Source organism: Triticum dicoccoides, chromosome 3A (genome assembly GCF_002162155.2).
Source record: "Triticum dicoccoides isolate Atlit2015 ecotype Zavitan chromosome 3A, WEW_v2.0, whole genome shotgun sequence".
Classification (NCBI taxonomy): domain Eukaryota; kingdom Viridiplantae; phylum Streptophyta; class Magnoliopsida; order Poales; family Poaceae; genus Triticum; species Triticum dicoccoides.
In genome coordinates, this window is record NC_041384.1 from 551,305,713 (window position 1) to 551,331,436 (window position 25,724).

At 44.8% G+C, this 25,724-nt stretch overlaps 2 protein-coding genes across 2 annotated transcripts; one reads left to right on the forward strand and one right to left on the reverse strand.

The window, feature by feature from the left end:
• Positions 1–19,280: 19,280 nt before the first annotated feature.
• On the reverse strand, positions 19,281–20,939 carry LOC119269120. The gene is made up of 2 exons (XM_037550880.1): positions 20,305–20,939; positions 19,281–20,197 (listed from the first exon to the last, which is right to left on the reverse strand). Exons 1-2 carry the CDS (start codon positions 20,491–20,493, stop codon positions 19,496–19,498), a joined length of 891 nt encoding a protein of 296 aa, XP_037406777.1. The 5' UTR covers positions 20,494–20,939; the 3' UTR covers positions 19,281–19,495.
• Positions 20,940–20,974: 35 nt separating this feature from the next.
• On the forward strand, positions 20,975–23,726 carry LOC119269119. The gene is made up of 3 exons (XM_037550879.1): positions 20,975–21,197; positions 21,299–21,634; positions 22,729–23,726. Exons 1-3 carry the CDS (start codon positions 21,078–21,080, stop codon positions 23,506–23,508), a joined length of 1,236 nt encoding a protein of 411 aa, XP_037406776.1. The 5' UTR covers positions 20,975–21,077; the 3' UTR covers positions 23,509–23,726.
• Positions 23,727–25,724: the final 1,998 nt, after the last annotated feature.

Sequence of the window (25,724 nt, forward strand, 5' to 3'; positions counted from 1 at the left end):
ACCCGGAACACCACAGCGTAATGGTGTGTCCGAACGTCGTAATCGTACTTTACTAGATATGGTGCGATCTATGATGTCTCTTACTGATTTACCACTATCATTTTGAGGTCATGCTTTAGAGATGGCCACATTCATGTTAAATAGGGCACCATCTAAATCCGTTGACATGGCACCTTATGAACTGTGGTTTGGCAAGAAACCAAAGTTGTCATTTCTTGAAGTTTGGGGCTGCGATGCTTATGTGAAAAAGCTTCAACCTGATAGGCTCGAACTCAAATCGGAGAAATGTGTCTTCATAGGATACCCAAAGGAGACTATTGGGTACACCTTCTATCATAGATCCGAAGGTGATGACCCACAAGTATAGGGGATCTATCGCAGTCCTTTCGATAAGTAAGAGTGTCGAACCCAACGAGGAGTAGAAGGAAATGATAAGCGGTTTCTAGCAAGGTATTCTCTAGAAGTACTAAAATAAGTGGTAACAGATAGTTTTGTGATAGGATAATTTGTAACGAGCAACAAGTAACAAAAGTAAATAAAGTGCAGCAAGGTGGACCAATCCTTTTTGTAGCAAAGGACAAGCCTAGACAAACTCTTATATAGAGAAAAGTGCTCCCGAGGACACATGGGAATATCGTCAAGCTAGTTTTCATCACGCTCATGTGATTCGCGTTCGGTACTTTGATAATCTGATATGTGGGTGGACCGGTGCTTGGGTACTGTCCTTACTTGGACAAGCATCCCACTTATGATTAACCTCTATTGCAAGCATCTGCAACTACAACAAAAGTATTAAGGTAAACCTAACCATAGCATGAAACATATGGATCCAAATCAGCCCCTTGCGAAGCAACGCATAAACTAGGGTTTAAGCTTCTGTCACTCTAGCAACCCATCATCTACTTATTACTCCCCAAAGCCTTCCTCTAGGCCAAAATAATAGTGAAGTGTCATGTAGTCGACGTTCACATAACACCACTAGAGGAGAGACAACATACATCTCATCAAAATATCGAACGAATACCAAATTCACATGACTACTAATAGCAAGACTTCTCCCATGTCCTCAGGAACAAACGTAACTACCCACAAAGCATAAACATGTTCATAATCAGAGGGGTATTAATATGCATATAGGATCTGAACATATGATCTTCCACCAAATAAACCAACTAGCATCAACTACAAGGAGTAATTAACACTACTAGCAACCCACAGGTACCAATCCCGGACTTGAAGACAAGAATTGGATACAAGAGATGAACTAGGGTTTTGAGAGGAGATGGTGTTGATGAAGATGTTGATGGAGATTTCCCTCTCCTGATGAGAGGAGCGTTGGTGATGACGATGGCGATGATTTCCCCCTCCCGGAGGGAAGTTTCCCCCGCAGAACAGCTCTGCCGGAGCCCTAGATTGGTTCCGCCAAGGTTCCGCCTCGTGGCGGCGGAGTTTCGTCCGAGAAGATGGCTTATGGTTTTTTCCCATCGAAAGACTTCATATAGCAGAAGATGGCCACCGGAGGGCCACCAGGGGGCCCACGAGGTAGGGGGCGCGCCTAGGGGGTAGGGCGCTCCCCCCACCCTCGTGGGCAGGGTGTGGCCCCCTGGTGAAGTTCTTGCTCTCAGTATTTTTTATATATTTGGAAAATGTCTTCCGTGAAGTTTCAGGACTTTTGGAGCTGTGTAGAATAGGTCTCTAATATTTGCTCCTTTTCCAGCCCAGAATCCCAGCTGCCGGCATTCTCCCTCTTTATGTAAACCTTGTAAAATAAGAGAGAATAGGCATAAGTATTGTGACATAATGTGTAATAACAGCCCATAATGCAATAAATATCAATATAAAAGCATGATGCAAAATGGACGTGTCAACTCCCCCAAACATAGACCTCGCTTGTCCTCATGCGAAAGCCGAAATCGAAAAATATGTCCACATGTTTAGAGATAGAGGTGTTGATAAAAATAAAATACGGACATGAGGGCATCATGATCATTCTTAGAACAACAACTTATATAATTCTTGTCATATGATCTCTTATGCTAGAGTAGTAATTCGATCACAATTTCAAGTATGAATCGTAAACTTCATTGAAAACTAACAAACTATAATCTCAGTCATTGGAGCAATTGCAATTTATCATAACATAGGAAAGAGTCAATATATAAGAGCTTTTCAACAAGTCCACATACTCAACTATCATATAGTATTTCACAATTGCTGACACTCACGCAATACTTATGGGTATGGAGTTTTAATCGGACACAGAGAAAGATAGGGGCTTATAGTTTTGCCTCCCAACGTTTTACCTCAATGATAATGTCAACAATAATAGTTCATGAAAACTCACATCAAATTAGCCATCTATACCAGGATCTTTCCAACATACTGTGCTTGCCAAAGGATAAAATGTAAAAAGGAAGGGTGAAGATCACCATGACTCTTATGTAAGGTGGGAGATAAAAGTAAAAAATAGGCCCTTCGCAGAGGGAAGCAGAGGTTGTCATGCGCTTTTATGGTTGGACGCACACAAATCTTAATGCGAAAGAACGTCACTTTATATTGCCACTTATGATATGGACCTTTATTATGCAGTCTGTCGCTTTTATTTCTTCCATATCACACGATCGTATAAAGCTTATTTCTCCCACACTAATAAGTCATACATATTTAGAGAGCATTTTTTATTGCTTTGCATCGATGACAACTTACTTGGAGGATCTTACTCAATCCATAGGTAGGTATGGTGGACTCTCATGACAAAACCGGTTTAAGGGTATTTGGAAGCACAAGTAGTATCTCTACTTGGTGCAATGATTTGGCTAGCATGAGAGGGAAAGGCAAGCTCAATCATGTTGGATGATCCATGAAAATATAATTTATCTCATATGTAAGGAAACATAACCCATTACGTTGTCTTCCTTGTCCAAGGTCAACTCTTTAGCATGTCATATTTTAATGAGTGCTCACAATCATAAAAGATGTCCAAGATAGTATATTTATATGTGAAGACCTCTCTTTCTTTATTACTTCCTATTAATTGCAACGATGACCAAAACTATGCTTGTCAACCCTCAGCAACTTTTATTCATCAAACTTTTTTCTATGTGAGCTCATTACTCTCCATAAGACTCACATGATCTCTTTGTTTCTTTTTATTTCTTTCTCTTTTCTTTTATTCACTTAGGATCATGGCAAAATAATCAAGCCCTTGACTCAACACTAATCTTTATTATATAGCTCACGGACTCGATTACATAGAGGAATTATAAAGCAAAACTCATGACTAGATCATACTAAGAACTTTTATTCTACTAGATCAAGATATTACCAAAAGGATCGAACTAAGAAAACGGTAAAGATAAAAGTGATGGTGATACGATACCGGGGCACTCCCCCAAGCTTGGCAGTTGCCAAGGGGAGTGCCCATACCCATGTGATTATGTTTCTCTTCTCGGTGTGGTGATGTGATGTTCTTGGCGATGATGCCCCTCAGGATACGATTCTCCTCCTCGAGCTTATTGACTTGCTGCTTGAGGTCCATTATTTCCTTTCGGAGTTTTCCTGTAACAGTCAAAGCTCCCTGCACCCAAGGGTGCTGCATAGCTGCGGGAGAACCAGTGACACTCTTTTTCATATTCTCATAAGAAAGAAATCTAACATTGGAAGGGATAACCGAGTTTGGAATAGCCGAGCTCTGCAGTTCTCCCATTGTGAATCCAGCTCGGAAGCGGGAAGTGACTTCTTGATCCTGCTCCATGGCATCTATCCTCTTCAATTCGGCCTCCATCTCTTCCTCCGTTGCTGGCCCAAAGAGGTCAACATTGTTGTTTGTCATTGATCTCGGTGCCGGATGAGACACTCGGCTCTCCCCAACTAACTCTTGCGAAGACATCCTGCTCTAATCTTCAGTAGCAACAGCTCGAAACACAAACGGAGGGTAATTGCGTGATATGGGAGTCAAAACCTCCGGGAGATTATATAATGAAATTTTTACCAACCAAAATATGTGTCGTGTAAGAAATCGGAGTCCGGAGAGCACACGAGGTGCCCACGAGGTAGGGGACGCGCCCAGGGGGGTAGGGCGCGCCCTCCACCCTCGTGGAGACCTCGTGTCCTTCCCGGACTGCTTCTTATTTTTCTATTTTTCTAAATATTCCAAAAGGAAGAAATATTGCCTTAAAAACTATTTTGGAGTCGGTTTACTTACCGTACCACATACCTATTCCTTTTCGGAGTCTGAAACATTCCGGAAAGTGTCTCTTATGTATTCCTCCGGGGTTATGGTTTCAATAACATTGGTTTCAACATTTATGGGATTACCTGAGATATAATGTTTGATTCTTTGACCGTTCACCACCTTCGGATTTGTGCCTTCGAAGTTGTTGATTTTTATGGCACCAGAACAATAGACCTCCTCGATAACGTAAGGGCCTTCCCATTTAGAGAGAAGTTTTCCTGCAAAAAATCTTAAACGAGAGTTGATAGCAATACATAATCACCTACATTAAACTCACGCTTTTGTATCCTTTTGTCATGCCATCTTTTAACTTTTTCTTTAAACAACTTGGCATTTTCGTAGGCTTGGGTTCTCCATTCATCGAGTGAGCTAATATCAAATAACCTCTTCTCACCGGCAAGTTTAAAATCATAATTGAGCTCTTTAATAGCCCAATATGCCTTGTGTTCTAGTTTGAGAGGTAAGTGACATGTTTTTCCGTAAACCATTTTATACGGAGACATACCCATAGGATTTTTATATGCAGTTCTATAGGCCCATAATGCATCATCAAGTTTCTTGGACCAATTCTTTCTAGATCTATTAACAGTCTTTTGCAAAATTAATTTGAGTTCTCTATTACTCAATTCTACTTGACCACTACACTAAGGGTGATAAGGGAATGCAATTCTATGATTAACATCATACTTAGCAAGCATTTTACGGAAAGCACCATGAATAAAATGTGAACCACCATCAGTCATTAAATATCTAGGGACTCCAAACCTTGGAAAAATAACTTCTTTAAGCATTTTAATAGAAGTGTTATGATCAGCACTACTAGTTGGAATAGCTTCTACCCACTTAGTAATGTAATCAACAACAACTAAAATATGTGTGTATCCATTAGAGGAAGGAAAAGGCCCCATATAGTCAAAGCCCCAAACATCAAATGGTTCAATAACGAGTGAGTAGTTCATAGGCATTTCTTGACGTCTACTAATATTACCAATTCTTTGACATTCATCACAAGATAAGACAAACTTACGGGCATCCTTGAAGAGAGTAGGCCAATAAAAACAAGATTGCAATACCTTATGTGCAGTTCTATCTCCAGCATGGTGTCCTCCATAAGCTTCGGAGTGACACTTGCGTAAGATCTGTTCCTGTTCATGCTCAGGTACACAATGTCTAATAACACCATCTACTCCTTCTTTATAAAGATGTGGGTCATCCCAAAAGTAATGCCTCAAATCATAGAAGAACTTTTTCTTTTGCTGGTATGTGAAACTAGGTGGTATAAATTTAGCAACAATATAATTAGCATAATCAGCATACCATGGAGCAGTATGAGAAGTATTTATGGCATTTGATTGCTCATCAGGAAAGCTATCATCAATAGGTAGTGGGTCATCAAGCACATTTTCTAACCTAGACAAGTTGTCTGCAACGGTGTTCTCAGCTCCCTTTCTATCAACAATATGTAAGTCAAATTCTTGTAGCAAGAGAACCCATCTAATAAGTCTAGGTTTAGCATCTTTCTTTTCCATAAGATATTTAATAGCAGCATGATCAGTGTGAATAGTTACTTTAGAATCAACAATATAAGGTCTGAACTTATCACAAGCAAATACAACTGCTAAGAATTCTTTTTCAGTAGTAGCATAATTTCTTTGAGCATTGTCTAGAGTTTTACTAGCATATTGAATAATATTTAATTTCTTATCAACTCTTTGCCCTAGAACATCACCTACAGCATAATCACTAGCATCACACATAATTTCAAAGGGTAAATTCCAATCAGGTGGCTGAACAATAGGTGCAGAGATTAATGCTTTCTTAAGTATTTCAAATGCTTCTACACAATCATCATCAAAGACAAATGGTATATCTTTTTGTAATAAATTAGTCAGAGGGCGAGAAATTTTTGAGAAGTCCTTAATGAACCTCCTATAAAATCCGGCATGACCAAGGAAACTTCTTATACCTTTGATGTCCTTGGGACATGGCATCTTTTCAATAGCATCAACCTTGGCTTTATCAACCTCAATACCTCTTTCAGAAACTTTATGCCCTGAGACAATACCCTCATTAACCATAAAGTGGCACTTTTCCCAATTCAAGACAAGATTAGTTTCTTCACATCTCTGCAAAAGTTGATCAAGGTTGCTTAAGCAGTCATCAAAAGATCCATAGACAGAGAAATCGTCCATGAAAACCTCACAAATCTTTTCATAGAAGTCAGAGAATATAGCCATCATGCATCTTTGAAAGGTAGCAGGTGCATTACATAAACCAAAAGGCATACGTCTATAAGCAAAAGTACCAAAAGGGCAAGTAAAAGTAGTCTTTGATTGATCTTTGGCTGACACGGGTATTTGAGAGAAACCAGAATAACCATCTAGAAATCAAAAATGTGTATGTTTGGATAATCTTTCTAGCATTTGATCGATAAAAGGTAAGGGTTAATGATCCTTTTTAGTGGCCTTATTTAATTTGCGGAAATCAATTACCATCTTATAACCTATAATAATTCTTTGAGGAATCAATTCATCTTTATCATTAGGAATGACAGTAATACCTCCCTTCTTAGGGACACAATGGATAGGACTTACCCACTGACTATCAGCAACGGGATAAATTATACCTGCCTCAAGGAGCTTTAGTATTTCTTTTCTTACCACTTCTTTCATTTTAGGATTCAGCCGTCGTTGATGATCACGAACTGGTTTAACATCTTCTTCCAAATTAATTTTATGTTGACATAGAGTGGGACTAATGCCCTTAAGATCATCAAGAGTATACCAAATAGCAGCATGGTGCTTCTTCAGAGTTTTCAATAATCTCTCTTCCTCATGCTCTGAAAGGTTAGCACTAATAATAACAGGATGTATCTTTTTCTCATCAAGATACGCATATTTAAGAGTATCAGGTAACAGTTTAAGCTCAAACACGGGATCGCCCTTGGGTGGAGGAGGATCCCCTAGGATTTCAACATGCAAATTGTTTTTCAGAATAGGTTCCTGTTTAAAGAATACTTCATCTATCTCCCTTCTTTCATTCATAAACATATCATTTTCATGGCCTAGCAAAAATTGCTCTAAAGGATCACTAGGAGGTACGGCAATAGAAGCAAGACCAATAATTTCATCCTTACTAGGTAATTCTTCTTCACGGTGTTGTCTACTAAATTTAGAGAAATTAAATTCATGAGTCATATCATCTAAAACGATAGTAACAACATCCCTTTTGCAATCTATGGTAGCATTAACAGTGTTCAGGAAGGGTCTACCAAATATAATGGGACAAAAGCTATCTTGTGGGGAACCAAGAACAAGAAAATCAGCAGGATATTTAGTTTTCCCACACAAGACTTCAACATCTCTAACAATTCCCATTGGTGAAATAGTATCTCTATTGGCAAGTTTAATTGTGACATCAATATCTTCTATCTCAGCAGGTGCAATATCATGCATAATTTCTTTGTATAAGGAATAAGGTATTGCACTAGCACTGGCACCCATATCACATAAGCCATGATAACAATGATCTCCTATTTTAACATAAATAACATGCATGCCTACCACATGTCTGTTTTTATCTTTAGCACAAGGTTTAGCAATTCTAGCAGTCTCATCAAGGAAATGAACAACATGCCCATCAATATTATCAGACAAGAGATCTTTAACAATAGCAATATCAGGTTCAACTTTAATTTACTCATGTGGTGTATAAGTTTTAATATTGCTGTTACTAACCACAGTTGAAGCTTTAGCATGATCCTTTATCCTAACAGGAAAAGGTGGTTTCTCAACATAAGAAGTAGGAACAATAGGATCATTATAAGTGACAATCTTTTCTTCAACTTTAATAGGTGCAACTACTTTTACTTCTATGGGAGGATGATATTTAAACCACTTCTCCTTGGGGAGATCAACATAAGTAGCAAAAGATTCACAGAAAGAAGCTACTATCTCAGAGTCAAGTCCATATTTAGTGCTAAATTTACGGAAAACATCGGTATCCATAAAAGATTTAACACAATCAAACCTAGGTGTCATACCTGACTCCTTACCTTTGTCGAGGTCCCAATCTTCAGAGTTGCGTTTAATTCTTTCCAATAAATCCCATTTGAATTCAATAGTCTTCATCATAAAAGAGCCATCACAAGAAGTATCAAGCATGGTGCGATTGCTATCAGAAAGCCGAGCATACATTTTTTGAATAATCATTTCTCTTGAGAGCTCATGATTGGGGCATGAATATAACATTGATTTAAGCCTCCCCCAAGCTTGAGCGATGCTTTCTCCTTCCCGAGGACAAAAATTATATATATATAATTCTGATCACGATGAACAAGATGCATATGGTAAAACTTCTGATGAAATTCCAATTTCAATCGTTTGTAATTCCAAGACCCCATATCATCACATAGCCTATACCATGTCGATGCATCTCCCTTCAAAGATAAAGGGAAGGCCTTCTTCTTAAAAACATCTCTGGGTACACCTACAAGCTTAAATAATCCACAAACTTCATCCACATATATTAGATGCTCATCAGGATGCTTTGTTCCATCTCCTAAAAAGGATTAGCTAGCAGTATTTCTATCATACCCGAAGGAATTTCAAAGCAGACATTTTCATTTTCAGTAGGTTCAGTAGGTTGAGGAGCAACTCTTTGCTCTACTGGTCGGGGTGAAGATACCCCGAACAAGCCCCTCAGAGGATTACTTTCCATCGTAACAAGTGACAGTAAATTTCAGCACACTATATAAATTTTTCCTTACCAAATTCCACCTACCAAAGGCGCTTCACTCCCCGGCAATGGCGCCAGAAAAGAGTCTTGATGACCCACAAGTATAGGGGATCTATCGTAGTCCTTTCGATAAGTAAGAGTGTCGAACCCAATGAGGAGCAGAAGGAAATGATAAGCGGTTTCCAGCAAGGTATTCTCTGCAAGTACTAAAATAAGTGGTAACAGATAGTTTTGTGATAGGATAATTTGTAACGAGCAACAAGTAACAAAAGTAAGTAAAGTGCAGCAAGGTGGCCCAATCCTTTTAGTAGCAAAGGACAAGCCTGGAAAAACTCTTATATAGAGAAAAGCGCTCCCGAGGACACATGGGAATATCGTCAAGCTAGTTTTCATCACGCTCATGTGATTCGCGTTCGGTACTTTGATAATCTGATATGTGGGTGGACCGGTGCTTGGGTACTGTCCTTACTTGGACAAGCATCCCACTTATGATTAACCTCTATTGCAAGCATCCGCAACTACAACAAAAGTATTAAGGTAAACCTAACCATAGCATGAAACATATGGATCCAAATCAACCCCTTACGAAGCAACGCATAAACTAGGGTTTAAGCTTCTGTCACTCTAGCAACCCATCATCTACTTATTACTCCCCAATGCCTTCCTCTAGGCCCAAATAATGGTGAAGTGTCATGTAGTCGACGTTCACATAACACCACTAGAGGAGAGACAACATACATCTCATCAAAATATCGAACGAATACCAAATTCACATGACTACTAATAGCAAGACTTCTCCCATGTTCTCAGGAACAAACGTAACTACTCACAAAGCATAAACATGTTCAGAATCAGAGGGGTATTAATATGCATATAGGATCTGAACATATGATCTTCCACCAAATAAACCAACTAGCATCAACTACAAGGAGTAATTAACACTACTAGCAACCCACAGGTACCAATCCCGGACTTGAAGACAAGAATTGGATACAAGAGATGAACTAGGGTTTTGAGAGGAGATGGTGCTGATGAAGATGTTGATGGAGATTGCCCTCTCCCGATGAGAGGAGCGTTGGTGATGACGATGGTGATGATTTCCCCCTCCCGGAGGGAAGTTTCCCCGGCAGAACAGCTCTGTCGGAGCCCTAGATTGGTTTCGCCAAGGTTCCGCCTCGTGGCGGCGGAGTTTCGTCCGAGAAGATGGATTATGGTTTTTTTCCCACCAAAAGACTTCATATAGCGGAAGATGGCCATCGGAGGGCCACCAGGGGGCCCATGAGGTAGGGGGCGCGCGCCCCACCCTCGTGGGCAGGGTGTGGCCCCCCTGGTGAAGTTCTTGCTCTTAGTATTTTTTATATATTTGGAAAACATCTTCCGTGAAGTTTTAGGACTTTTGGAGCTATGCAGAATAGGTCTCTAATATTTGCTCCTTTTCCAGTCCAGAATCCCAGCTGCCGGCATTCTTCCTCTTTATGTAACCCTTGTAAAATAAGAGAGAATAGGCATAAGTATTGTGACATAATGTGTAATAACAGCCCATAATGCAATAAATATCAATATAAAAGCATGATGCAAAATGGACGTATCAGAAGGCAAGACATTCGTTGCTAAGAATGGATCCTTTCTAGAGAAGGAGTTTCTCTCGAAAGAAGTGAGTGGGAGTAAAGTAGAACTTGATGAGGTAACTGTAGCTGCTCCCTTATTGGAAAGTAGTTCATCACATAAATTTGTTCCTGGGACTCCTACACCAATTAGTGAGGAAGCTAATGATGATGATCATGTGACTTCAGATCAAGCTACTACTGAACCTCGTAGGTCAACCATAGTAAGACCCGCACCAGAGTGGTATGGTAATCCTATTCTGGAGGTCATGTTACTTGACCATGACGAACCTACGAACTATGAGGAAGCGATGATGAGCCTAGATTTCGCAAAATGGCTTGAGGCCGTGAAATCTGAGGTGGGATCAGTGTATGAGAACAAAGTGTGGACTTTGGTTGACTTGCCCGATGATCGGAAAGCCATAGAGAATAAATGGATCTTCAAGAAGAAGACTGACTCTGACGGTAATGTTACTGTCTACAAAGCTCGACTTGTTGCAAAAGGTTTTCGACAAGTTCAAGGAGTTGACTACGATGAGACCTTCTCACCCATAGCGATGCTTAAGTCTGTCCGAATCATGTTAGCAATTGCCGCATTTTATGATTATGAAATTTGGCAAATGGATGTAAAGACTGCGTTCATGAATGGATTTTTGGAAGAAGAGTTGTATATGATGCAACCTGAAGGTTTTATCGATCCAAAGGATGCTAACAAAGTATGCAAGCTCCAAGGATCCATCTATGGACTGGTGCAAGCATCTCGGAGTTGGAATAAATGTTTTGATAGTGTGATCAAAGCATATGGTTTTATACAGACTTTTGGAGAAGCCTGTATTTACAAGAAAGTGAGTGGGAGCTCTGTAGCATTTCTAATATTATATGTGGATGACATATTGTTGATTGGAAATGATATAGAATTTCTGGATAGCATAAAAGGATACTTGAATAAGAGTTTTTCAATGAAAGACCTCGGTGAAGCTGCTTATATATTGGGCATCAAGATCTATAGATATAGATCAAGACGCCTAATTGGACTTTCACGAAGCACATACCTTGATAAAGTTTTAAAGAAGTTCAAAATGGATCAAGCAAAGAAAGGGTTCTTGCCTGTGTTACAAGATATGAAGTTGAGTCAGACTCAATGCCCGACCACTGCAGAAGATAGAGAGAAAATGAAAGATGTTCCCTATGCTTCTGCCATCGGCTCTATCATGTATGAGATGTTGTATACCAGACCTGATGTGTGCCTTACTATTAGTTTAGCAGGGACGTACCAAAGTAATCCAGGAGTGGATCACTGGACAGCGGTCAAGAACATCCTGAAATACCTGAAAAGGACTAAGGATATGTTTCTCGTTTATGGAGGTGACAAAGAGCTCATCGTAAATGGTTACGTCGATGCAAGCTTTGACACTGATCCGGATGACTCTAAGTCACAAACCAGATACGTGTTTTTATTGAACGGTGGAGCTGTCAGTTGGTGTAGTTCTAAACAAAGAGTCGTGGCGGGATCTACGTGTGAAGCGGAGTACATAGCTACTTCGGAAGAAGCAAATGAAGGAGTCTAGATGAAGGAGTTCATATCCGATCTAGGTGTCATACCTAGTGCATCAGGTCCAATGAAAATGTTGTCTGACAATACTGGTGCAATTGCCTTGGCAAAGGAATCCAGATTTCACAAGAGAACCAAACACATCAAGAGACGCTTCAATTCCATCCGCGACCAAGTCAAGGAGGGAGACATAGAGATTTGCAAGATACATACGGATCTGAATGTTGCAGACCCGTTGACTAAGCCTCTCTCACGAGCAAAACATGATCAGCACCAAGACTCCATGGGTGTTAGAATCATTACTGTGTAATCTAGATTATTGACTCTAGTGCAAGTGGGAGACTGAAGGGAATATGCCCTAGAGGCAATAATAAAGTTGTTATTTATATTTCCTTATCATGATAAATGTTTATTATTCATGCTAGAATTGTATTAACCGGAAACTTAGTACATGTGTGAATACATAGACAAACAGAGTGTCACTAGTTTGCCTCTACTTGACTAGCTTGTTGAATCAATGATGGTTATGTTTCCTAAACCATAGACATGAGTTGTCATTTGATTAACAGGATCACATCATTAGAGAATGATGTGATTGACTTGACCCATCCGTTAGCTTAGCACGATGATCGTTTAGTTTGTTGCTATTGCTTTATTCATGACTTATACATGTTCCTATGACTATGGGATTATGCAACTCCCGAGTACCGGAGGAACACTTTGTGTGCTACCAAACGTCACAGTGTAACTAGGTGATTATAAAGGTGCTCTACAGGTGTCTCCGAAGGTACTTGTTGGGTTGGCATAGATCGAGATTAGGATTTGTCACTCCGATTGTCGAAGAGGTATCTCTGGGTCCTCTCGGTAATGCACATCACTATAAGCCTTGCAAGCAATTTAACTAATGAGTTAGTTGTGGGATGATGTATTACGGAACGAGTAAAGAGACTTGCTGGTAACGAGATTGAACTAGGTATTGAGATACCGACAATCGAATCTCGGGCAAGTAACATACCGATGACAAAGGGAACAACGTATGTTGTATGCGGTTTGACCGACAGGGCCATCCAAGGCCATGTGCGAACAGTGCGACAGCATAGGGCCCCCAAATTTTAGGGACCCCCAATTTTGGGTCTGGTTATATTTGCTGGTAGCCTAGTTTCTTGGGTTTGCATGGTTTTGGGCTTGTCGGCCTAGTTTGATAGCCCGAGCGTCTCCCAAATTATCACCCGAACAGGGCTACTCCCGATCAATCAGGTCATTGATTCGTTTCCAGTCTTCCCGAGACCCCCGTCTAGATCATATTTTGCTGGCTGTCAGTTTCTCAAACAAACGAAAAATTGCTTGCCGTCAGCGCCATCAAAAGGGCCGAGGGCAGCGGCCATGATGCATGATTTTTGCCACTAATTCGAGCAGAAATTAGGCTAATCAGGGCGCCAACACCACCAGGCAAAACAGAAGGCAGCCGCTTGTTGAGCGCAAGGCTAAGGCCAGATCGATCTGGAGATTTCATTTACGCATCACCGACCAGTCAATGTCCATCAGGTGCGCCCAAGCCAAAGCAATTTTGTTTTAGGCTATTTTTTCTATCAAAAACTTAGTGGACAATGAGTATATTGAACATGTCCACCGGTTCTCCAGTTAATTAGCAAAATTTCTATATGTTCATTACCCAATTGGTGAAGTATTTGGGGAAGATAGTTTGCATGATATATTCTCAAATATTATGAAATAACACATATATAAAGTAATATATTATTTAATTGTCGGTATGCATTTTTCAAAAAAAGTAACAGTATGCTTTAGCTATAGGAATGTTTCAAATTTAGGGCACCCATTTACATCCCGCACCGGACCCCCAGATTTCTGGAGACGGCCCAGTTGACCGATAAAGATCTTCGTAGAATATGTAGGAGCCAATATGAGCATCCAGGCTCCGCTATTGGTTATTGACTGGAGACGAATCCCGGTCATGTCTACATAGTTCTCGAACCCGTAGGGTCCGCACGCTTAAAGTTCGGTGACGATCGGTAATATGAGTTTATGTGTTTTGATGTACCGAAGGTAGTTCGGAGTCCCGGATATGATCACGGACATGACGAGGAGTCTCAAAATGGTCGAGACATAAAGATTGATATATTGGAAGCCTATATTTGGACATCGGAATAGTTCCAGGTGAAATCGGGATTTTACCGGAGTGCCGGGGGGGTTACCGGAACCCCCCGGGGGTTAATGGGCCTTGTTAGGCCCTAATGGAGAGAGAGAGGGGCCGGCCAGGGCAGGCCGCGCGCCCCCTACCCTTGAGTCCGAATAGGACAAGGAAGGGGGGCGGCGCCCCCCTTGCCTTTCCCCTCTCCCACTCCTTCCTTCCCCCTCATAGTGGGACTAGGAAAGGGGAGTCCTACTCCCACTAGGAGGAGGACTCCTCCTCTTGGTGCACCCTGCTAGGGCCGGCCGGCCTCCCCCCTTGCTCCTTTATATACGGGGGCAGGGGGCACCCCAAGACACACAAGTTGATCAGTTGATCTTTTAGCCGTGTGCGGTGCCCCCCTCCACCATAATACACCTCGGTCATGTCGCAGCGGTGCTTAGGCGAAGCCCTGCGTCAGTAGCATCATCATCGTCGTCATCACACCATCGTGCTGACGGAACTCTCCCTCGAAGCTCTGGTGGATTGGAGTTCGTGGGACGTCACCGAGCTGAACGTGTGCTGAACTCGGAGGTGTCGTGCATTCAGTACTTGGATCGGTCAGATCGTGAAGACGTACGACTACATCAACCGCGTTCTCATAACGCTTCCGCGTACGGTCTACGAGGGTACGTGGACGACACTCTCCCCTCTTGTTGATATGCATCACCATGATCTTGCGTGTGCATAGGAAAATTTTGGAAATTACTACGTTCCCCAACACAGGTGTCTCTGATGGTGTTTGTTGAGTTGGCATAGATCAAGATTAGGATTTGTCACTCCGTGTATTGGAGAGGTATCTTTGGGCCCTCTTGGTAATGCACATCACTATAAGCCTTGCAAGCAATGTGACTAATGAGTTAGTTACGGGATGTTGCATTACGAAACAAGTAAAGAGACTTGCCGGTAATGAGATTGAACTAGGTATTGAGATACCGACGATCGAATCTCGGGCAAGTAACATACCGATGACAAAGGGAACAACGTATGTTGTTATGCGGTTTGACCGATAAAGATCTTCGTAGAATATGTAGGAACCAATATGAGCATCCAGGTTCCGCTATTGGTTATTGACCGGAGATGAGTCTCGGTCATGTCTACATAGTTCTCGAACCCGTAGGGTCCGCACGCTTAACGTTCGATGACGATCGGTATTATGGGTTTATGTGTTTTGATGTACCGAAGGTAGTTTGGAGTCCCGGATGTGATCACGTACATGACGAGGAGTCTCGAAATGGTCGAGACATAAAGATCGATGTATTGGAAGGCTATGTTTGGACATCGGAATGGTTCCGGGTGAGCTCGAGCATTTATCGGAGTACCGGGGGGTTACTGGACCCCCCCCCCGGGGGAGTGTATGGGCCTTATTAGGCCTTAGTGGGAGAGAGGAGGAGACGGCCAAGGTGGAAGCCCCCCCCCAAGCCCAATCCGAATTGGGTGGGGGCCTAAGGATGGCAATGGGTCGGGTTTGGATCGGGTTGAACAATACCAAATCCATATTCATATCCATGAAGGCAGTCCCAGCCCATCCATGAAAAAATCCATGGGCAAAAGATTGTGACCATGTCCAAATCCGATGAATATCCATACCCATTGGATATCCATCGGGTCCTCTCAAGACCTATACATAAGACATAACTCATTGCATAATGTGCACTCTGCATTGGCGTGCTCACTCCCTGCCGTGCAGTATAGCCCTTGCATTGTCCCACTGCTGCGGCCATGCATCAATGCGTGTGTGGAAAAGCGAAGACGGAGGGGTTAAGGAGATATGGAGCTGGGTTGTCGCAGGCCAGTAGTGGCTACTGCAATGATCCACCTTACGTGGGGGTAGCGGCTGGCAGCGGCAGCCTCCTCTAGGGCTATGAGAGGAGTAACTCAAGGAGATGGCACCAATTCTCAACGACAAGTCATTTAATTGGTGTAGATAATAGGATGAGAAGGTGCGTTGGAGTATGTTACGGCGGGGATTGTGTAATTTCTTTTGGATGTTTTAGATAAAGGATAAAATTATAGTGGGACATGTGACTATGGGGTAGGGGTAGCAGAATATTGCTCGTTAGGTTAGACGATCGGGTCGGGTTTGGATATATCCATGGGTACAAGATTGTGTCCATGCCCTATCCACGAGTAATCGGGTCGGGTTTGGGCGCTGCCCATGGGCGCAAAAGCATATCCAAACCCTATCCATTCGGGTTGGATATCCATGGGTATCCATGTCCATGGATAAAATTGCCATCCTTATGGGGGCCGGCCCCCCTTCCTTCCCTCTCTCTCCCCCTTCCTTTCTCTCCTACTCCAACAAGGGAAGGGGAATCCTACTCCCACTGGGAGTAGGACTCCCCCCTTGGGCGCGCCATGAGAGGGACGGCCCTCCCCCTCATCCACTCCTTTATATATGGGGGAGGAGGCACCCCACAGACACACAAGTTGATTGTTTAGCAGTGTGCGGTGCCCCCCTTCACAGACTTCCACCTCGGTCATATCGTTGTAGAGCTTAGGCGAAGCCCTGTGTCGGTAACTTCATCATTACCGTCATCACGCCGTCGTGCTGACGAAACTCTCCCTCGACCTCAGCTGGATCTAGAGTTCGTGGGACGTCACCGAGCTGAACGTGCGTAGATCACGGAGGTGTCGTACTTTCGGTGCTAGGATTGGTCGGATCATGAAGACGTACGACTACATCAACCGCGTTGTCATAACGCTTCCGCTTACGGTCTACGAGGGTATGTGGACAACACTCTCCCCTCTCGTTGCTATGCTCACCTAGATGGATTTTGCGTGTGCGTAGGATTTTTTTTGAAATTACTGTGTTCCCCAACAGGAGATGGCCGCCATTGTTGCTGGCTGGCTGGCCGGCAGGCAACTGAAGGACGATGACGTTCCAATGGAGAACGCCGCTGATGATGAACCGGCGCCACCCTCCTCCTCCTCCTATGCGCCACCCTCATCGATGCATTGCACCATGACCATCGGCGAGGCTTGTGCCCATTACATGGACATGGCGTGGGAAGAGCGGGAGAAGCAGCTACGGGAGGCGCAGAGCGCCGCCGCCTACAACCACCACCTCCTGCATGAGCAAGTGCAGGCGGAGGAGCAGCTCGCCGGCGGCAGGGCTGTCGCGCTGGACACGGGCCTGGCGGAGCAGGAGACGCTGCTCGAGTCCTACCGCTCCAGATTCACCTCGCCCGCTGGCGGTACCGCCAGCGAGTAGCGGAGGTGTCGACCTCCTACAAGGAGAGCGACGACATGGGCAAGGCGGTGTTCGGCGGGACCGACTACAATAAGGACATCGCCGAGTCCGCGTCCCTCCACAATGATCACAAAGCTGGCACGTCCGCGGGAGCCGCCGACAGCGAGGAAGAGTAGTGCACGATAGGTCGTCGCCGCTTGTGTCCCAGGAAGGCCGCTGCTTCTCCCATCCCATCGAGGCCAAGCTTGGTGGGCTCAACATCGTCAACTGATTAGTCGCTCGGCGGCGACGTGGAGGTGGACAGCTTCACTTCTCAGGCCTCCGGAGCTAGAGAGAGCTGAGGCGAAACTAAAGACGGTAAAGCTTCAGTTCTCGAAGCTCATGATCGAACACAAGGAACGGTCACCGGCGGCCATTTAGATCTAACCATACGGGCTTCGCTTAGTTGATGTAAATGTATTGAAATAGATCATGTTTAAATGAAATCCGGCCTTGTTTAAATGAGTTTCGTCTGGTTAGTTCGTCATCCCGCATTCGTGTTTGCGGACTGATCTATTTTTTTTGAGCATCAGTACAGACACAAGCGTTCATATACACGCGCATACACTCACCCCTATGAACGCACACACGCACACCCTATCCCTATGAGCACCTCCGAGAGACTGAGCCGGCATATCATCTTGAGATTTACAAAGTCACCGTAGGCGCCTCGTCGTCGACGGGAACGTCTCCTCCCACTGAAAGTGCATCGCCGGAAAATCCTGAAATAAATTCAGGAATAATGCGAGCACCAGGATTTGAACCCTGGTGGGTTGGGGATACCACTGTCCACCTAACCAACTCAACCACAGGTTGATTCGTGGACTGATCTATTTATTATCCGCGGATATATGCGGGAGAAAATTTACGGGTTGTTGTTGGAGATGCGTGGTCCGTGGAAAAAAAGAGGTAATAGCACCCCAGGTACCCTAACTTGCACAGAATATGATGATTCAGTCCCAAACTTGCAAAACTTGACTCCACCATACCCCAACTTGCATCTCATGTGATGATTTAGTCCCAGGCCAATCACAGCTCGCCAATTGGCAGCCAGGTGGCTGGACCGGTCAGCGCACGCATTTTTGCACAAAACCCTCTGCCGTTTTCTTTAATTAACCCGCACTCACCTCCACCTGAATTTGCCATGGCATTGATCAATCAAAACTGTCTTTGCCGTGGTGGGCGGAGCAAATCATTCTTGCATGCATGCATTCACGCTGACCACTGACGGCTCGAGTGCGCGCGCCAACACAAGCTAGCTAGCTAGCTATAGCTGGAGTACTCCGGTATGATGACCGCGTAATTTCGATCGCCGATGAAATGTACGTACGTGCACGCCATGCATTGATGCTAAGTCTGGGAAGGCTAGATCTCGAGCATACGCAACCAACTTCCGTGTAAACAACTTCATTACCGGATCGTTCGATCAAAAAATTACTCCCTCCATTTTTATTAACTTCACGTATTAGCTTTGACTGAAGTCAAACTTTATCAAATTTGACCAAGTTGAAAGTAACACATTTATGTAATGCAAAAATATATCTAATGATTAATCCAATGATATATTTTTTTAGGTTCAATGATATATATATTTGAAGGTATATATGTTAATATATTTTTCCATAAACTTGTTGAAAGTATATAAAGTTTGAATTCAGACAAACCTAATATGGGGAGTAAATAAAAATGGCGGGCGTAGGAAGAAAACACGGGAATATGATGCATGTCACGCAGCGTAATTTTCCTATTGCATCTTAAAAAAATACATTGGAGTTAATAGAGAAAAATACATTGGAGTTAATAGCGTAATTTTCCCATGCTTTCATCAGTAATGTTCCCATAGACATGCTCCCTAGGATCTTACTAAATCGAAAAAAGGCTTGGCTGTATCTCCAAATGAAATCTTCTCCCTCCCATGTGGTGATAATCCATCCCAACAGTCAGTCAATCAGTGGTTATTGTACGGCTTTGCTCTCTCTCTCTCTCTCTCTCTCTCTCTCTCTGCAGCAGCCATCTTCAGACGACCACTGCACATGCCTCCCACCTCAACAGAAAATTCAGAAACTTTCGGCCGCACCAAACATGTTGCAAGCATCATCTTTCTCAACTTATTAGAGTCATGTCGTTCATGTGTAGTACAGTAACTATTACTAGGTAGGAAACCACTTTTTTTTCTTCTTCTTCCGTCTGAAACAAAGCATGATGTATGTGTGCGTGCAACCTGCAGGAGATTCCAGCGGAGCACCGGGGCGACGCGGTGAGCAGCCTGGTGTACGAGGTGAACGCGCGCGTGCGCGACCCCATCTACGGCTGCGTCGGCGCCATCACGTCGCTGCAGCGGCAGGTGGAGTCGCTGCAGACCCAGCTCGCGCTGGCGCAGGCCGAGATGGTCAGGCTCAGGATGGCCAACGCCTACGGCGGCACGGCACGCCGCAACGGCGGCGGTGGAAGCAGCGCCAGCGGCTCGCCGTCCTACATGTCGTCGCCGACCAAGGCCACGCCGGATCATCACATGGCGGTCGACCAGTCCGGCGTGATGGAGCTGGAGCTGGAGTGCTCCAGGTTCTGGTCCTATTGAAGGCTGGACGACAAGCTCCAGGTTCTGATCACTGGTTCGTCCTCGACCACTCGAGCAGCTAGGACCTCGTATCTACTTGTGATTCAGAGAGAGGAGAGAGATCACTTATTGGAGCGTTCAGAAGGAAGCGGATGCGCGCGGGGGCACGGCTGCAACGGCCAGAACTGCGCGGGCTTCACCTTGGAGACGCCGGTGAGCACGCCCAGTGGCGTCACGTCGCCCACCACCATCACCTTGCTCGGGATGTCGATGTGGAGAACGAACCGTCCGACCAAGAGACCATGACGCCGAAGCTGAAGCTGGACGGCGGCGGCGAGCTTGCTGTCGGCGTGGAGATGGAGCTGGAGCTGAGGAGGGCAGGTGAGCATGAGGGGAACAGAGGCGGACGCGAGGTGGATTCGTTCCGTCAGAATTAATTCAGGTGGAGAGAGTACGAGTTGAATAGGGAAAAAGGCAGGGGGTTTCTGCAAAAGTGCATGCGCTGACCGGTCCAGCCACCTAGCTGCCAATTGTCGAGTTGTGATTGGCCTGGGACTAAATCATCACATGAGGTGCAAGTTGAGGTATAATGGAGTCAAATTTTATAAATTTAGGACTGAATTATCACATTGTGTGCAAGTTAGGGTACCTCTCGGGTGCTATTACGTCGGAAAAAAATGTAGGTACGTACCGGGGCCGCTTCGAAATCCAACCGCTCGTCCACGCAATCCTGCGATGCCGTCTGTGATTGGTCCTCGACACGTACCTCCACGCCATTAACCGGCCAATCCAGAACGGGCCCGCCCTCTGGAAAATTCCACGTAGACGCAGCCCTACGCGGGCCCGCAACTATACATACCGCCCGAGCTCCGTCCCCTTCCTCCAGAGAGTTCCGTTTCTTTTCTCCCCCTCTTCCTCGCCGAAGGAGCAGCAAGTATTCCGGTCGAATTGATAGGGGAGACGAGGAGCAGCGATGGCCGCCACTCGAGCCCGATGGCGGTTCCTCGCGCTGCCCCTGGCGCTGCTCCTCGCGATCGGCTCGTCGCGCGGCCTCGACGCGGCGCCCAAGCCCCCCGTCCCCAAGGCCATCTCCGTGAGTCCCCCCTCCCTCCCTTAACCTCTCGTGCCACGGCTTGATCGATCACGGCCTAATTGGAGCTGATGGGCGACGCGGTTGTCGGATCCGCGCTGCAGGACCTGAGGGAGGCGATCGTGAAGGGGCTGGGGCTCCAGTCGGAGGAGCTCAAGGTGTCCGGGTTCGACGTGAGGGACGCGCTGGTGGGGCACGCGGTGGCGTACGAGTTCGACATGGAGGTCGGGAGGAAGGCCGTGCCGGTGCGGCTGCTCGAGGACGTCAACCGCTGGGACTTCGTCGACCTGCCCATCTTCCGGTCCCAGGCCGACGCCGACGACACGGCGCTCGCCGAGATTGGGCGGGGGAGCTTCGACCCCACGCTGCCGCCCTTCCAGCTCGCCGGGCCCATGGAGCTCTGGATCCAGGACGGCGACGACGTCAGGCTCGCTTTGCCGGTAAGATCAGATGATTTGTTTATTTTTGCTGTATCGCTTGTCTTAAGGTTGGTTGAGAGTTGAGACTTGAGAGTTGTGGGTTGTTGATATGGTTTCCTTGCCTCTGCCTGTGCCTGAAATCCCAGAGAAGGAGAAGTTTTTTTTAAAAAAAGGGTCAGGCATGCTCACCTTAGTTATCTTTGTTTAATCTTGGAGGACGTCAAGATGGGGACTGGACGAGGTTAGGAGTTAGTGACAGGGGAAAGGTGTGCTACTACTGACAGATATTGTCATCATTCTTCATCTTATACATTAATGTGGGGATCTAACTTGGGATAGAATATTCAATATTGTAAAATAATTGGGCTCAAAACATCAAAACGTAACTACGGTCTCACCTGCACACAAAAGAAGAATATATACAAGATTAGACTGAGCTTAAATTGCATCCCCCCTACAGTATCAACAGAATTGGTAACACTGCCAAGGACCAAAAACACATCTTTTGTCTCTGAACATCAAATGTGGCTACTGTCATGGGCTAGATATTGTAGAGCACTTAGTCAGGTTTCTTATGTCACTTCAAGAGATAAGCAGAAGCAGAGACCATCTTCAGTCATCACATGTTGATAGTGCCAACTGAAATGGCTGGCTGACTTCTGAATATGTCCGCATAATGAATGGAAGTGCTCTTATGTGTTTAGAAGTTGTATCACTGTTGCTGCAAACTTTTATTACGATGATGAAAGCTCGTATCTGAATAGGCAATAGTGAAATTATTGGTTGACATCAGGGAGTTGGACATTGTGGATTCCTTGCACTGGTGATTTTAGATAGATCTCACTCACCGTGAGGATGTGTTTGTTTGTACCTACCTGCAATACACTCTGGAATTCATCTCAAAGCCTTGAAAAAATAACGTTCATTTACTTTCTTGTTGTGTGTGTGCGGGCACATTTTCATCTGACGAAAGATACAACATGGCATTCACATACATGCCAACCATTGTGATGCAGCCAGTGGACAAATATTCGTGTTTATTGAATTATACTATACATGTAGACATGAAATTTCATCATATCGCATATGAAATGCTAATATCTGTTTCTGTACAGCATGATGTGGAAGCTGGAACCCTGAAGAAAGTTGTTCTTGCTGATGGTGCGGTGGTAACAGTGAAAGGTGCTAGGGCGGTGAGCCTCCGTTTGCCCCTCGAACTACCACTTCCTCTCAACCGCACCACATACAAGGGCCGCCTGTCTAGCTTGCTTTCCATTGCTCGAGCCCTACGCGGTGCGGCTCGGTCTAATCAGAAACCCCTGATGTCCCTCCGGATCGAGGGTCCAACCTCCTTATCATCAACCCCTTCCATGTCTCCGAATGACAAGCTCAAGCTCAAAAGGTTGGCCCCAGGTCAAGTGGAGCTCTCCTCGCGTGCCATCCCTGCCGTCACAGACGATGAGGATGAATCACCTAGCCCCGGATTGTGGCCCTTTTTGTCGTTGAATGCATCGGATGGCAGCCTGCAGGGGCTTGAAGAACTACTGGCCAAGGTTCTCGGTAAGAAGGCGGGTGAGAAGGGCACGTTCAAGTTGGTGAATGCACGGGCGTCGGCGCAAACATATGTCAAAATGGGATTCACGGTGGAGAAGCGGATTGCTGATGGAGAGGTGAACTGGTCTAACTTGCCCGAGTGGAAAACAAAGCCCAACAAGTTGAGAGCGCACTATGAAGTTCTTGCTCGCGTGGAGCGTGGCCAGGCGATCCCGGAGAGGATCGCCCGGGTGCAGCCTTTCCAGGTGGACGAGGCCATGTCCGAGAGCATGCTCACCGGAAACGTGTCTAGATCGAAGATGGAGGTCGTAAACCCCCCACCGGTTTATTTCACTTTGTGAGACTGGGAGGGGCTGGAAGCTTTTTTTATTTCCAAAGCTCTACTTGGGATGGATGTGGCAAAAAATACTGATTTATGAGTTAACATGGAACTTGTGTTGTACTCGCTAGCTTTGTAAATTACGGGCGTGGGCAAGGAGGCCTTACAGTGAAGTGCAGCAATAAGCAAATTGTATGTACACAGTACACATCTCAAAGCAAAGCAAAAGCGCTTAGAGCATGGGATGGCATTTTGGCTCTGGGAACCTTGATGAACAGTCAATTCAAAACAAATAGTAAATAAATTATAAAAATTCTGAGTTTTGGTAAATGTTTCATGTCAGTGCAACAAAGGTGCTTGACAGTTTTCATGTGAATCGGTGAATAAACAAAATTAAGTTAACATTTGAAGGTGATATTTGGCGTTTGACTTTCTTTTGCACATTTCAAAATGCTAAGAATTTGCAGATATAGCATTTGTGTGTGATGACACATCCATCCATTTATTTATTTGACATTTTCAAGAAAAAAACATTTTTAACGCGCAGAGCATATGCTCCTTAGAGCCAAATTGGATTTCTGATAGAGCTTCAAGGTGATTGATTTTTATCTCTCGTGTATGGCCTTTTTTTTTCTTTGAGAGGGAATGCCTATTCGGCAATTTCGAAGCCAACAAAGTTTCATCATGAATCAAAAATGGAAAAAAGAAACTAGGAGGGACATCATCCCAAAAAATAAAAGACTTCAACTCGTACGAATGTTTTGCTAAGTTGTGCGTAACTAAATTTGCATCCCGCTTGCAATGTTGAAAGGATATTCCAGCAATGTGTTGTGCCTTTGCGAAGATTTTTGCCAGTATAGCTGAGGAGGGACCAAATAATTCAATGACTCCAGTGCATGCATTAATCAAGTCCAAACAGTCTGATTCTACCGCCGCTCCCAAGCATCCTAGTCTTTCCAGTAGCTCAAATCCTTTGAGCATGGCTAAAGGCTCTGCCGATCCAGCATCCAACACATGGTGTATAGGTTCAGCAGCACCCGCAATCGCTTCACTAGAATTGTTACGTAAGACAACCCCCACAACTCCCGTGCCATCATTATGAAAAGTCACATCGTCGTCCGTACCAGCCCCATCTATCTACTAGAGCCTCACTGCCTCTTGGTAGGGTCGCTGTCGCAACCATGCACGAGTCAATGCTGAGAGGTATAAGACCATGCATCATCATCCTCTAACTTTCGCTTGCTTATGTGAGGAGCATTGATGCCGCCTATTAGAGATGATATAGTTTTTTACACTATATGTGTTAGACCGAATGTCTCCCTGCTTGTTCATGCTTCCAACTACGTTATTTGGCTTGTCACATGGGCAATTCAACGGACATGTCCATGGTCCTGCCATTATCCTTGAGGCCAAGAATGATTAAAACAGCGGATTGGCATGTGCGATTCTTGAAGTGGCATCAATACGATGCATCAACTGATGAAGCTATGCACTTAGGGTAGGGTCATGGATCTGACCAGTATACCCTCCTCAAGGACATCTCTACAAAGAATCAGAAGTAGTCGAAGAGAAATCATCATCCACTCGATCATGAAGATGTGCTCACTCGACCACCTTGAAGACACTCGACCACCAGAAGATGAGAAACCCTCCACTCTGCAACGGTCAGGACTTAAACAATAGCTTTATGGTCATTTACAACACTTTATTGTAGACGTTACCAGTAACGCCCCTCCTTTATGAGCATTGAACCATGTGTAACGGAGGGGAACTGGGGTCCTAGCGCACTCTATATAAGCCACCCCCCTCCTCTGGAACAAGGGTTCGCACTTTCTGTAATTCACACATATATATTCAGTCGACCGCCTCAGGGCTCCGAGACGTAGGGTTGTTACTTCCTCCGAGAAGGGCCTGAACTCATAAAACTCGTGTGTACAACTCCTCCATAGTTAGGATCTTGCCTCTATATTCCTATCCTCTATTCTACTGTCAATCTTAGAACCATGATAGTTGGCGCCCTCCGTGGGGCAGGTGTCTTAGCGACTTGTTGGAGAAGTTGTAATTTTTTCGATCCCCTTCATCATGGTTCCAGGCGGAGGTTTGGCTGAGGGCCGCGAGATCCGTCTCGGCGCGCTCGTGTTTGTCGCCGACGACTCAGCTTGGCTTCAGGAGGCACCACTCGACGCCGACGCGCTCCCCGTCCGCGGGGCGACGCACTTTCGCGCGTGCGTCCGCGGC

What these genes read in the sequence shown, in the direction of transcription:
- LOC119269120 (XM_037550880.1), bottom strand. Translation starts at nt 20,493, where the DNA reads ATGCTCACCTGCCCTCCTCAGCTCCAGCTCCATCTCCACGCCGACAGC. An exon ending in TGCTCACCGGCGTCTCCAAG is followed by an intron (nt 20,198 to 20,304) that starts GTGAAGCCCGCG and finishes AATCACAAGTAG; the next exon opens with ATACGAGGTCCTAGCTGCTC.
- LOC119269119 (XM_037550879.1), top strand. Translation starts at nt 21,078, where the DNA reads ATGGCCGCCACTCGAGCCCGATGGCGGTTCCTCGCGCTGCCCCTGGCG. An exon ending in CCGTCCCCAAGGCCATCTCC is followed by an intron (nt 21,198 to 21,298) that starts GTGAGTCCCCCC and finishes TCCGCGCTGCAG; the next exon opens with GACCTGAGGGAGGCGATCGT. An exon ending in ACGTCAGGCTCGCTTTGCCG is followed by an intron (nt 21,635 to 22,728) that starts GTAAGATCAGAT and finishes GTTTCTGTACAG; the next exon opens with CATGATGTGGAAGCTGGAAC.